This window comes from Mandrillus leucophaeus, unplaced genomic scaffold (genome assembly GCF_000951045.1).
Source record: "Mandrillus leucophaeus isolate KB7577 unplaced genomic scaffold, Mleu.le_1.0 Scaffold228, whole genome shotgun sequence".
Lineage (NCBI taxonomy): Eukaryota > Metazoa > Chordata > Mammalia > Primates > Cercopithecidae > Mandrillus > Mandrillus leucophaeus.
This window is the reverse complement of record NW_012102343.1, coordinates 2,285,632-2,299,432: the sequence shown is the minus strand read 5'-3', so window position 1 is coordinate 2,299,432 and position 13,801 is coordinate 2,285,632. Positions and strand designations below refer to the sequence as shown.

At 39.6% G+C, this 13,801-nt stretch overlaps 1 protein-coding gene across 3 annotated transcripts in view; it reads right to left on the bottom strand.

Moving 5' to 3' along the window:
• The window catches only part of TTLL5 (tubulin tyrosine ligase-like family member 5), a 335,321-nt gene that overhangs the window by 287,282 nt on the left and 34,238 nt on the right, over positions 1–13,801 (bottom strand). For all 3 annotated transcript variants that reach the window (XM_011981565.1, XM_011981566.1, XM_011981567.1), the window contains exons 7-9: positions 11,599–11,681; positions 4,385–4,454; positions 3,755–3,839 (exon numbers count right to left, since the gene is read on the bottom strand). In XM_011981565.1, coding sequence (XP_011836955.1) covers positions 3,755–3,839; positions 4,385–4,454; positions 11,599–11,681 — 238 coding nt within the window. The remainder of the gene's footprint in view (positions 1–3,754; positions 3,840–4,384; positions 4,455–11,598; positions 11,682–13,801) is intronic.

The following is a 13,801-nucleotide window of genomic DNA, read 5'->3' as shown; positions in this document are numbered from 1 at the left end:
TTTTCCTGTTTCAGTGAAAATCGGGCTGTTAGCTTCATCTCAGAAAGGGCTCTGTCAAATCATCTAAACCCAATACTGGATCCACCTAAAGCTGTAAAATCCAGGACAAAATCTTTTGGGATTCCACCCCTGACGGGAAAAAGAATCTGCACCATTTTGGTAGAGCACAGCACCCCTCTGTGGAAACTGAGTGTCCCCTGGTGGTACAAAACAGCAACACGCAAGCAAAATTCAAAAGCACAGGGGACCTCTGAGGGCTACTGCGACAATCACAAAAAGCTGCACCCAAATACCAGGGGGAACAATTGGAACACTTCTTCAATATTTTACCCACACATAAGAAAACAGAGTTCTCCCACTTCTTACGTTAATAAAACAATAAGGACAACTAAAAACACTCACCTATACAGAAACTAGGGTTTTCGCAAATTTAATTTTGTGTAAAAAAATTTACACAAAATAACTAATATCACAAAACTGTCTTGTGAAATGAACTTAATCTTTCTATCACCTAGCATTAATTTGAGGTCCAAAACAGAAGTGACAGGGTGTAAGAGAATTCATTTCTAAAGAAGGAAGTGAATTGTATTTGCCTCCTGTTCCATCTCTTTAGGAAAGATGATGGTTTTTCTTGTTAAGCCTCAATGTAACCCAGTAATCTCATCCCAAACTGATTGTATTCAGTTATGTCTACATAAAATATATGTGGCCCAAGATAACTAAAAGCTGCAGATCTGGAGATGCTATAGACTATCGACATAGTTGAACAGACTCTGAGGGTTACAACAAAGCAAGTGAATGTCAAGATACAGAATAAGTGAAGACACAAGAACTTAGACACATTGAAATTACTGCATGGAACAATGTGCCCTCACGGGACTCTCGCAAACAGCGCATCATATTGCCATGCGTCATGCTTTTGTAAAGCTTTGATAAAGCTTTTTTATTCACCTACACTTTCAGGTAAACCTAACCAAAGCCCCGAAAATTCATGTTGTTTTCTGGCCCACTTGGTCTGAGTTTTTTAAAAGCTGTTTTTCTAATTATCCTGAGAAAAAACATCCATTGACTACATGTATATATATAAATTTTTTTGTTTCTGCTGGAAGCAAAAGGGTTATACTTAATTCAGTAGATTCTGACTTCAAACACACAACCAGTTAGCCAAAGCACTTGCATATTTGTAGTAAATTCCATAATAAACATTGGTGCTGTTGTTCTCACATTGTGCTCTGAACCCGAAAGGTCTTAAAATTGTGCCAAATTTCACCCATAGAGAGGGCTGTTAATATTGTTAGTGACAATATCTTTGGAATATTAAGCAAAATATACTGGTATGATATCCTTGAGAAACAGTGAAGCACAACCTCCATCTCTTTTCTCTATTCCCAAAGTCCAATTTTTGGCAGGACATAATCAGTTTCTAAAACTTGACACAGGAGAGAAGTTAAGGTGAGGATGAGCAGAGGAAGGAGAATGATGAAACTTATAATACAAAAGAGAGAAAGCTCAGAAGTCTCAAACTATAAAGCTGAAAATCCTCAGCACCTTGCATATCTGAGAAGTTAGGAGTGTATTTTACTTTCATTTTGTTCTAAATAATATAAGGAATAGGCTTTTTTCTTTCTTTTTTTTTTTTTTTTCATGAGATGTGGTCTCACAATGTTGACCAAGCTGGTCTTGAACGCCTGGCCTCAGGCAATCCTCCCGTCTTAGCCTCCCAAAGTACTAGGATTACAGGTGTGAGCCACCACACCTGGCCAGGAATAGGCTTTTATACCTAATTTTGTATAGTGATCCTTCATGAGAGCACATGTGTCTACAAACATTATCAACAATTTCTTTCCTATAAAAACCTGATTAGAGCTAGTAGTCAGCTCATGTTCAGATGCCTGGTTCAGCCCTTTATCTAATAACTGGGAGATGTTTCAGTTCTTCCCTTTCTTAATTTTCAAGAAACAAGAGGCCAGAACTAGGGAGTTTTGGTAGTCTCCAATGTTCCCAGGGCTCAAACTCAAAATCTGAGTTAAGAATGTGACGGGACTTATAAATGCTGTCACTGCCACCTAGAGGGGAATGAAACACAGAACTCCACCAGCAAGAAGGTTTGGTTAGTCCCCTTTCACTGATTTCAGGTCATAGGATACATTTCAAAAAAACTAAGTCTCTAAAATCATTAAAAGACCATTCTAAAATAATAGTTGTCAGAGTACAATAATATTTGTCAAAGCACCTGTACATAAATAGGTAGCCTTCTTTTATCCATAGTATTTCCCATCTTCCAGTTGTATTTTCTAAAATACAGAAACATACACAGACCAGGCTTTTTTAGCTTGTTGTGACCACTCACAGATGCAAACCACCTCCTAAACTGCTATGCTTTATAACAAGCTTGTCCAACCTGAGGCCCACAGGCTGCATACAGCCCAGGACGGCTTTGAATGTGGCCCAATACAAATTTATAAACTTTCTTAAAATATTATGAGTTTTTTTGCAATTTTTTTAAGCTCATCAGCTATTGTTAGTGTATTTTACGTGTGGCCCAAGACAATTCTTCCTCCAGTGTGGCCCAGGGAAGCCAAAAGATTGGACACCCCTGCTCTATATCAAAGGCACTACGCATGAAAAGAACTTCAGGGCAAACTAGCTGGCTAATACAAAAATTTAGTTTTGTTGGGGAGAAGAACACAGCATAGTAGTTGCATACTTATTTTAAACAATTTAAAGGGTTTATGAAAACAATTACCTATAAAATTCTGTGGCTATAGGAAACAAAACTTCAAAATATAACAACTGGAACTTAATCTCATAAGTCACATTACCTTAAAACTTAAAAAGCACCTCAACGGGCCAGGTGTGGTGGCTCACAACTGTAATCTCAGCACTTTGGGAGGCCGAGGCGGGCAGATCATGAGGTCAGGAGATCAAGACCATCCTGGCTAACACAGTGAAACCCCATCTCTACTAAAAATACAAAAAATTAGCTGGGCGTGGTGGTGGGCGAGGCTGAGGCAGGAGAATGGCGTGAACCCGGGAGGCGGAGCTTGCAGTGAGCCGAGATCGCGCCACTGCACTCCAGCCTGGGTGACACAGCAAGACTCCATCTCAAAAAAAAAAAAAAAAAAGCACCTTAACAAAAAGAGAACAATGTATGTACAACCACTGTAAAGTCACTTGCATGTTAAGAAAAAAAAAAAAAAACCTCAATTAATACTTTCTAAATATGAAATAGTCTGAGCTCTGAACTCTGGAGTCAGATCCATGAGGTCAAATCCCCATTCCACTTCTCCCACCTCTAAATCTGTTTCCTCAACTGCAAAAATGCATTAACTAAAAGGTTGTTGCGAGGATGAAAATAAATGCCTGGCATATAATAGGCAAATAAAGGTAGGATTTTATTTTTCTTTCTACATCTATCCTGAAGAACAACAGCAAATTATCTTAATATCCTAGGAGCGTCATAACAATTGTCACTGCAGGAAAATACCATATGATCCTGGATCAGTGCTGGGGAAGATGTTTACGCACCTTATGTGTGGACATGCAGTGAGATTACAGACAAATAAGCCTAATTTCTGAAGTTCTTTTTAGGCATAGTGGCTTTGATGTTACAGAGCACAGCAGTTGAGGAGGTAGGTTGCATCTGTAAGCAGTAATGACAAGTGAAAATAGCATGATCTGATTTAATAAACTTGTTAATGGGTCCACTCTTAATATACCCACCCAACCCCTACACCCCAAAACAGCTTCTTACCTAGCCAATCCTTCTTCATACAGATAGATGACAAGAGGATCATAGGAAGTCACCAGCACATAGAGGCGCACGTCAAACTTGAAATCTAAAAAAAAAGTATGTATTCACACACAAAAAAAACTAAGTTCATTTGTTTCCTGTTACAGAATAAACAATGAAACAAAGAAACGTGAAAGAAAGAACATTCCTCCTCTCCACATGAAACACACACTGCCCACATACCTTGACTTTGGAGGATAACTAATAATTATACTATATAATGGTACCATATACATAGTATATTATGTATACAGTACATAATAAAAACAGTATAATGTATATATACATTAATATAACCCTAATGTATATATAATGTATATGTGTATATGTCATTTTCATATATATTACTGCATAATTTTCATACATATATTAATTACTATATAACTTATAAAGCACTTTCTCTTATATTGTCTCATTTCACTTTCAAATAAATCCCAAGAGATAGGTAAGGAACCTGCTGCCTTTCTGGAGCCACACATGTCAAGAATTTCACAACAGTATAATAAAGACTTACTAGAGAAGGCTATGAAAAGTTTAAAAAGTTTAGCAAAGATCTGGCCCAATTTGGTCAAGGGCCTAATCACAACTTACCATCTATGAGCAGGGGGTTGTTAATATAACGGGAGACCAGAATGTTTTCTTCCAGGGAAATCTGGTTTGGCTATTGAGTAAACAGAAAGAATGAAAGAATAGAAATACACAGGAATCCTAATTTACAATAAGGGAGCAAAGTTCTTAACCTTTAAAGAAATGGAAAACTAAAATTCTGGTTAAAGTTTCCTCCAAGGTACCCATATATTTAGTTGGCCATATAATATCACTTCTATAACACTATAGGCATCCAATTATGATGCAGGAAAAATAAATTTAAACAGTACCTCTCACATAATAAATACAGCCTAAATAGCTTTAAAGATGTGTATATACATGATATTAAATAGTTACATGCTAAGAAAATAAGAGCCACTTTAAAAATAAATAAAAACTTGCTTTCTCCCTACTGTAAAGTAAAATAGAAATTTAAAACTACTACTACTATTCTTAAATGAAGGCTTTCATTAAGATGTTTAGAGAATTTACAGATCCACAATGGATCCCAGCATTTCTTCCATAAAATGAGATAGGTGTTTAATTGATTCACTTAAGGGTATTTGCTAAGCAACTGTATGCAAAGAGTGAATACAATCTTTTAAAGATTTCTTCAGTGAAAAACAGTTGTTGAAAAACTGCACTGGGGATATCATGATGAAGATAACAGATATAACCTCTGCCTGGCAGATTTAAGATTCAGTAAATCCCTATCCCTGAAAAGTTTAATATTTAGGTAGAGGAACAGCAAAATATAGAATGTAAAAGAACACAAAGCAGCATTTCTATAAATATAAGATGTCAGGTTGCAAAGTTAAAGTGCAGACCAATCAGGTGGGACCAGTCAGGGAAGACTTGTCCCGGAAGAGCAGATGCAGAAATGAATGGTGAAGGCTGGGAAGTACATGGTGGAGAAAAAAAAGCCCATCATGGGAAGATGGCATACATCAAGCCCAGCAGAAAGGAGGGTGGGCCGATTCATGGACCTGGGGCTAAAAGACTGAACTGGGAAATTATGAAAGACATGGTTAAACAATGAGGAGGGAGGGACCCCACTGGCAAAGGGATAGGTATGAACCCCTGGCAAACAGAGTTTATATTTAGCATGGTGGGAAGCAGGAAATTATTGTGGATTCTAGATTAAGGAAACAGCAAGATTAAAATATCTTGGGGGAAAAGAAAAAAAAACACCTTCGTGTGTGATTAGATGAAGCTGGAAGTCACAATTCATGTAGGACAAAAGGGCTCCAAAAGGGAAGTGGTAATGATAATAATTAGGTTGATCATAGCTACAGTAAAGGCAACAGAAATAACCATCAACATTTGCAGAAACAAAATTTAACAAATGTACTAAACATGTGGATGTGCCAAGTGCTGTTCTGAGTCTGTTCACAGGATTATTTCATTTAATCCTCACCCAACTCCATGAGGCAGGTATATCACCATCCACATCTTATAGATGAAAAAAGAATCAGAGGGGGTTAGGGACCTGCTCAAAGTCACGGAGCTAATAAGCAATAGAGCAGCAATGGAATCCAGACAGTCTTCCTCACAGGCTTTGCTTTTAGGCATTACTCTTACCTCTTCCCAATATTCTGCTCTCAAATTTAATTGCCCCCAAATTCAAAAGTTTGTCTTTATAATAATGCATTTCCTACCCTCAATACTACTGTTTCTCATATGATAATTTTGTGACCTATAACATTATATACAATCACTATGAGCAGCTGTGAAGTCAGAATGAGACTCCTCTCTCATTGCCCACTGCTGCTATCTCAAAGTCAGAACACAGCTTTCACAACCCATCTCCATGCATCACAGGAACACAATGACATCATTACTGATTCATCCCTAATGAACTCCATCACCCATACCATTTCCTGATTCCCTTACATTTCTTGATCAGCTTCTCATAAGTATTATCTCCATTTTGAATCTGCTCAGTGAGAATTGATGCAATCACTGTACAGCTGCAGGCTATGTTGTAAACCTATATTCAAACAATCACAGCTGTCTTCCTACTGAGTAGAACCTATAGGCTACAATAAATATCTAGTCACCCAACTTTTCTCCACAGCAGAGAATATGCTGATAGATTACAAGCACATGCCACCACGCCCGGCTAATTTTTTTATTTTTAGTAGAGACAGGGCTTCACCATGTTGGCCAGGCTGGTCTCAAACTCCTGGCCTCAAGTGATCTGCCCGCCTTGGCCTCCCAAAGTGCTGGGATTACAGGCATGAGCCACCACACCTGGCTGGAAACATGTCTTTCTAACTGGACCTTAAGATTAAAGCTCACGGTATCCATTAAGTCACTGTAAAGCAGAATGGTATGGATTAAGAGTGTCTATGCTGGCATCATCTGGACCTGAGTTACAACCTTGACTCTACCACTTACTAAGGAAATATTAACTACCTCATAGGGTTCATATATGGATTAAAAGAGATTATGTTTAGAAAGGACAGTGGTAGGCTCAATAAACATTAGTTATGATTACTGCAAACTTAACAGAATATATGTGGTTCTAATTACAAAGTCCCACAGCTCAACAGCATTCATCACGACCTGCCACATGCCATTCTACTCAGAGTACTGAGTAGCAGTATTATGAAAATTAAGAGATACATAATAATTAAGAGAATTTCTCAAAAGTTTTTAAGGAGTGACAACACAGTAGGTACTCCCGAAATACTTGTTGAGAAATGAGAAAAACAGAGGAAACCTAAGATAAAAACATATAAGCAAACAGAAACAAGAGAGTACAGAATTATATTCACAAATATAGGGGGGACTGGAGTGACCTAACACTCTCCTAATACATGCAAGTCTCAGAGCATGTATCAATACTGTATTTACCATGGATCATGTGTGAGACAAGGATGACTCAACTTGACTTCCATAATCAAATTCATACCTTATTCAGAAAACATCCATTCTTTCCCCTCCTTGATCTGAATATACTAAATTGGGAAAATACGGCCTTTAGCCATGGTTACTGAAGGAGTGAAGCAAACACAGCTCTGTTCCTTTATGCTGTATTTCTAGAGTTAAAGAGCACATCCTTATGAGACCACATTAGTCAACCAACCGAGATGCTTCCATCTATGGTCCACACTTCTCTTTTCAGTGCTACATAAAAGTGATGCTTTTGCTGTCCTTTATCCCGTTCTCGTAATGGTAAAACTTGCTATTTGCAGAGAGTTTCCAAAAGGTTATGACTACTATAGGGAAGTTTTAATAAGTGGCCCTCTCACTCCAGTGGGAAGACAGGGGAAGATACTTCCATTTGGCCCTCACACCAACTCCATCCCCACTGCCTAAATCCCTCACTCGCTCGCATTAGTTCTGCCCCCAGACCCTCGCCGCAGCCTTCCCTCTCCTCACCCTCCTGCTCAAATCTAAAAGGAAAGCAGGCAGCAGCCTTGGAAAGAGTTACTTCATCCAGTTGGCTAATGGGTCACATATTCCATGGGAAAGGATCCAGGTATGGAAAAGAGGGGATGGTTATGCCTTTTGTGTAAGCAGAGAGAAGAGTATTAACAACATGGTTTGCAGGTCTGGGTAAAAGGTGGTAAAATTCCAGTTTCGGGGTGAAACGGGAGTATTTTCCCATTATGTCCGCATGTTGCCAGCTCCCCTCATGCCTCCTGGCATCTTCCCAGGCTTCTGTCTGGCACTTCCACTAAATACCTAAAAGAATCAGACTCATTCCAAAGCTTCACAAAGAGGGAGGGGGAAGGCAAAAGGTCCTGCCAAGTACTTTGATCTATGCAGGGGGTCTCAAGGGATTCAGCCCAAGGAGAGGTGGGAGGGAGAAAAAGGCTCTTACACAGCCTGCCAAACACATTCTCTAAAGACATGTCACCCCGTTGAGATTCGGCGTCCAGGGAAGAGTTAGGGCGCAGGGTTCTCGGCTCCACCAAGCAAAGTTTAACTTTTCTATCCTTTATGATGCTAGCTTTAAAATAACAAATCACTAGGGCAAAAGAGCATTCCAAAAGAAAAAAGTCCCAGATGAGCTGGGAATAGATCCTATTCTTTTTGAGTCATGTCTAAGAAAATAAAAAGCAAACTCGTACCATAGCTGACTTTCAACAAATTTCATTTGGCAGCTAAAACCCAAACCCAAACTAGTGCCGTCTATGAGATTCAAACAACACTGGAGCTCCTGGCACAGAGCTGAAGGAAAAGCTGTTGGAGAGGGGCCTTCATCACCAAGGTCAGAGCAGAGACAAGAGGAGACAGAGCCAAGGCATATGACCATGACCTTATGTCACAGGAGACTCAGGGTAAAAGGCCTCCAGAGTGGCCTAGGCCAGGTAACAGAAGTTGCAGCCAATGCCTGAGGCTATAGCAGTTGCTCTACCAAAACCAGATCCTGTATTTATTTGGCATGAAGGGTCTGGCCATCATTGTTTATGGTACCGTTTTGAGTCCAGCCTGAATTTAAGGACTTTCCAATGTGGAAGATCACTCAGAAAGTTAGTTTCTACACATATGGCAAACAGCTCAATGTGAAAAGACAACTGGGGAATTTAAGATGGGGTTCTGGTCCCACATACAACTTATCTACCTACCCCTGCCCTTCCAGAGTTCCAGTGGAAGGATAGAAAGAATATTTTCAAAAGAATGAAATGATATTAAAGCTAGAAAAAAGTAAAAGGAGCCAGAAAAGTCCAAAAGAGATCAAAGTGATCTTCTCAAGGAGGCTCCTGCAAATTTCCAAGCTTGTAGTCAACAAACATGAAGATCAGGGATCAGCCAAGGAATCAGAATCAGATAATTAACAAACAGCATTTAGAACAGTGAGGCCAGTAGACATGTGGGTATAGAAATCTGATAGAGGAGAGTGGAACTTGAGGCCACTTTATCCCCAATACACACAAAAAGGAAAAGAAAGGTAGCTCTGACCAAGAGGGAAATCACCAAAATCTTCTTCTACGTTCGCAATATGGCCCACTCTATTTTGGCAAGGTGGAAGGGGCGTGCTCCTCACCATGTCCACATAAAGCAAAGCCTGAGAGTCAACACGTTTTGCCCTTACATAAAATTCACAGTCAGCCTCTTCCAGGGAGAAGATATTAGGAAAAGAGTTCTACACAACCATGGTAGAAACCCAGACCAGCTGCCAGTTTCATTCAGTCTAGTCTTTTGTTCATAAATATGGTCCAACACATAAGGATCATCAAAACTGAGAAAATCCAATAGCAGGGGAAAAGACAATCCCAGTAAAATTCAAGGACAGAAGAGAATTTTTCAAAAATTTCCATTGGTATCCTCAGAAGGACAGGCAGGCAAACTGCATCCATTATGCAACAAAAGGTTGTTATTTGTAAATAAAAATAAAGCAAATCAGAATATGAGTTTCTGGAAATCAACCTGTGATATCCAATATAAAAATACAGTAGATAAATGAATAATAAAATGGATAAACTTCAACCTGTGATCTAGAAGATAAAGATGGGAAAATAATTAAAAATGAGAGAAAAGTTAACATGAAGGAAAGATCCAGAATGTCTCAAAAAAGAGTTCTAAAAGCAGAGACAAATAAGAGGATAGCTTTCCTTAAAGAAAAACACTAGTTTCCAGACTGAAAGTGCCTACCAAATGTCCAGGAGGAAGAATAAAAAACAGGTCCAGGCCTAAACACTGGTTAAATTTCAGAATCCCAAAATATGTCAGCAGCAGCAAATCCATATGGCTCTGCAGCAACTTACTTATTGCCTCCTTGCAGGAAAGAATTTGTCTGAAGGGCATAAGGCACAGTGAGAGACCAAGTTTTAGAGCAGGAGTGAACATTTATTAAAAAGTTTTAGAGCAGGAATGAAAGGAAGTAAAGTACACGTGGAAGAGGGCCAAGCAGACAACTTGAGAGATCCAAGTGCCTGTTTGACCTTAGACTTGGGGTTTTATACATTGGCATGCTTCTGAGGTTTTGTATCTCTCCTCCCTTGATTTTTCCATGGGGTAAGCTGTCTGCATGTGCAGTGGCCTGCCAGCACTTGAGAGGGGCCTCATGCGCAGTGTGTTGGCTGCAGTTGTGCACGTGCTCATTTGAAGTGTTTTTGCCTTACCAGTCGAGGGTTCCTAGAGGAAGGTCATATACCAGTTAAACTCCATCATTTTGCTTCTAACTGCACATGCTTGAGCCTACCCGTCCAACTCCTGAGATCTTATTGGGAAATGGCTAATCACCAGCTTCAGGTGTTTTCTATTGTTAGGAGCCTGCCTTTCCCTGGCATATGCTGCTACCAATTATTATTTTAGAGAAACCAGTTTAACAACTGCCTGACCATCACCTGATGATAACCTGACACTCCTTGGTGGTGGCGGGGGCCCTCTCATGCCCAGTTCATGTCTGCCTAGCTACCTATCCTAACATCCTAACATTTCCCCCTTCCAGAGTTCAACAGTTTGTTTCCACTGAGTTTAAATGTTTTACTCAACTTACAGATAAAATAAAGAAACTGCATCATAGTTACTGAAGAGATTCTGTTATAAATGTTTAAAACATAAACATAAAAACTAATCAAACAAATGTGCAAGGGAGGGTGGGACATGATGTAAATGCAATAAATGCCAAACTGGGAATTAACAAATACAATGTAATGTCAATGAAAGAAACATAAATCAACTAAACTTACTAACAACTATTATACGTCTAGGGAGTGAGACCAGTAGGGATTTTATTTACCATGTATATGTATTCTATGTAAGACAACTTTTAATGAGAATTTTGCAAAGAATCAAGATAATGATGGCTTTTGAAAAAAGAAGAGGAGAAATGAGAGGAAGAAGAGCAGAAAGAGGGAAGCAAGGAGGAGAAAGGAGGAGAAAGGAGAAGCAGCAGCAGTAGCGAAGAAGCCATACCAAATTGAGGCTCACTTGTTTGATAACCTTGAGAACAGAACCCACAGTTCTGCTCACAACAGACTCTAAACACATATGCTACCAATTAATAGTTGGTGTGTAGGAATTAACATCACAATATGCTAAAAGCAGAAAAGGTACCTCTGGAGTAACTGCTGGTGCAGAAGATTCCTGCCAGTAAGGCAAACAAGTCAACTCATACCTACCCTCAACTCATTTCTGAATGCAGATTTAAGAAGAGCACACCCGCTCTTAATGAAATGGAACTATATTAGTAACCAGTACAAAGGGTGAAGGAGGAAAGACAAGTGAGGAAAGAGGTCTGCCATCTGCTGCATACTTACATTGTTGATCAGGTAGACGCCCCGCCCCCTAGAAGATGCCACTGGTTTTACTATCCAAGGTCCCCGGTCCTTTGAATATGAATCTGCTCAAAATATTGGGAGATAAAAAACGGACGAAACAAAGAAAAAGAATGAACTTGAGTTTATTATATCAACTTTCAACAAGGGTTATCTACTCCGGGAACCCAAAAATCTTACAAATTTCTATGTGTTGGGCAGTAACTAAAATTACCTATATTTTTGGACTTGCCTTAAAAATAAAAATAGAAGGAGGGAAGGAGGGAGGAGAAAAGAGGCCAGCAAAACCACTCCCATAATAATTTCTTCCACCATTTCCCCTCTTTCTTTCCTTTTTTTTTTTTTAAGGCAGGGTATTGCTCTGTTGACCAGGCTGGAGTGCAGTGGTGCTTCCATAGCTTATTGCAGCCTCAACCTCTGGGGCTCAGTCCTCCCACCTCGGCCTCCTGAGTTAATGGGACTACAGGCATGGGCCACCATGCCCGGCTGATTGTTTTTAACTTTTTGTAGAGATGGGGGTTCTCTATGTTGCCCAGGCTGGTCTTGAAATCCTGACCTCAAGCGATTCTCCCACCTTAGCCTCCCAAAGCGCTGGAATTACAGGCAGAAGACACTATGCCCAGCCTCCCCTCTTTCTTGAATGAAAAGATGAAAACAAAAGAAGGCAAACATCTGGATGTTAGTCTATTATTGTCACAAAGAACCATCATGAATCCTTGAAATTCCTACCTCTGTTAAATAGAGGACCTCAGGCAAACAGTGTCAATGTAAGCCAAAATCTAGATCTTATAATACAGCTACTCTCCTTAAATATTTCCTCCAAGCTTATAAAAAAAAAAAAAAAAGCGCCTTAAATCAAGCAATGTGCCAGTGGAGACGAAGGACAATCATTTACAAGCGATTAAAAGGTACGATGTGTCCTGTTCCTTTCCCAGGTTCAGCTTTATACTTTAAATCCCTTTGGATCATGAAAAGAGAAAGCAGACAACTGACACTAAGCCTCCCAGAGGCTTGCAAGTGGTCTGAGGAGAAGCAGCTCTGTCCTCCACTTAGGTAGTGTCAGAAGTCAGGGGAGAGAAGCAGGCTAGAGCTCTCAGTGCTGCTGATTCTCACATCCCAGACTGGAGAGGGAGCACTGGTCCCAACTGTGCCTCTTCCACTTTTGATGAAATACGTCAGGTGGCAGCAGTCTTTACTGTTTCAAAGCAAGATGGGCTGAAAGGTAAAAACTGAGAGAATTTTTTTTTTTTTTTTTGGTATTTTTCTTCAATGAAAGAGGAGAGAAAGGGTAGTGTGGGGAAATAAACCAAGCAAATGCAAATGTTTCTGAGCAGATCTCACAAAGACTTCCTTTTTCCAAATTGCCTAGGTTGCTGTGCGCCAAGATATCAGTACCAGTTTATCTAGAATACAACAGTATAAACCTAAGAAAGTTCCCTATAGTTTCTGCTCCTCTGATTAGAGTTATTAAGAGGCAAGTCCTTTTCTAGGGCTCTAATATCAGAACAAGACTTTCAGACACTGGAGTTCTGAAGTTTTGCACACTTCCCTCTACACTGCATTTGGGCCTATACCAGGCAGGCCTTCAGAAGGAGCTCTCTAGGCTCAGCTCCTTTTCCCAGATGACTTGCCAGCAACTACTTGTCTCCTTTTCTTTCCTCTCCCTCTGACATGAGCCAGTCTCTTTAAGGCCTCCCAAACAAACTTGACTTTGTCAATGCCACAAACCATTTCAGCAGGAAGAAAGAAAGAGATCTTTTGTTCACTCTCCCCCATCTTCCTCTGCCTTTTCCCTTGATGCAGAATTAACAGAACTAGAAAAAATTTAATGTGCCGCACAGAATTTAAAACTCTGTGAGCAATTCTACTTCTAGAACTATATCCTCTAGTTCTACTCACACATGTGTAAAATACTGCATATATAAAATTTTCAATGCTGTGTTATAACAGCAAAATATTAATTAAATACACTACAATGCATCTGTATGAAGGGTCAGCAAACTATTTTTGTAAAAAGCCAGAGAACAAATATTTTAGGCTTTGCAGGCCATGCAGTTTCTGTGGCAGTTATCTAACTCTGCAGTTGTAGCTTGAAAGTAGCCACAAACAATATGTAAACAAAGGGGTGTGGCTGTTTACATAAAATTTTATGTATGAACACTGAATTTCATATGATTTCTACACA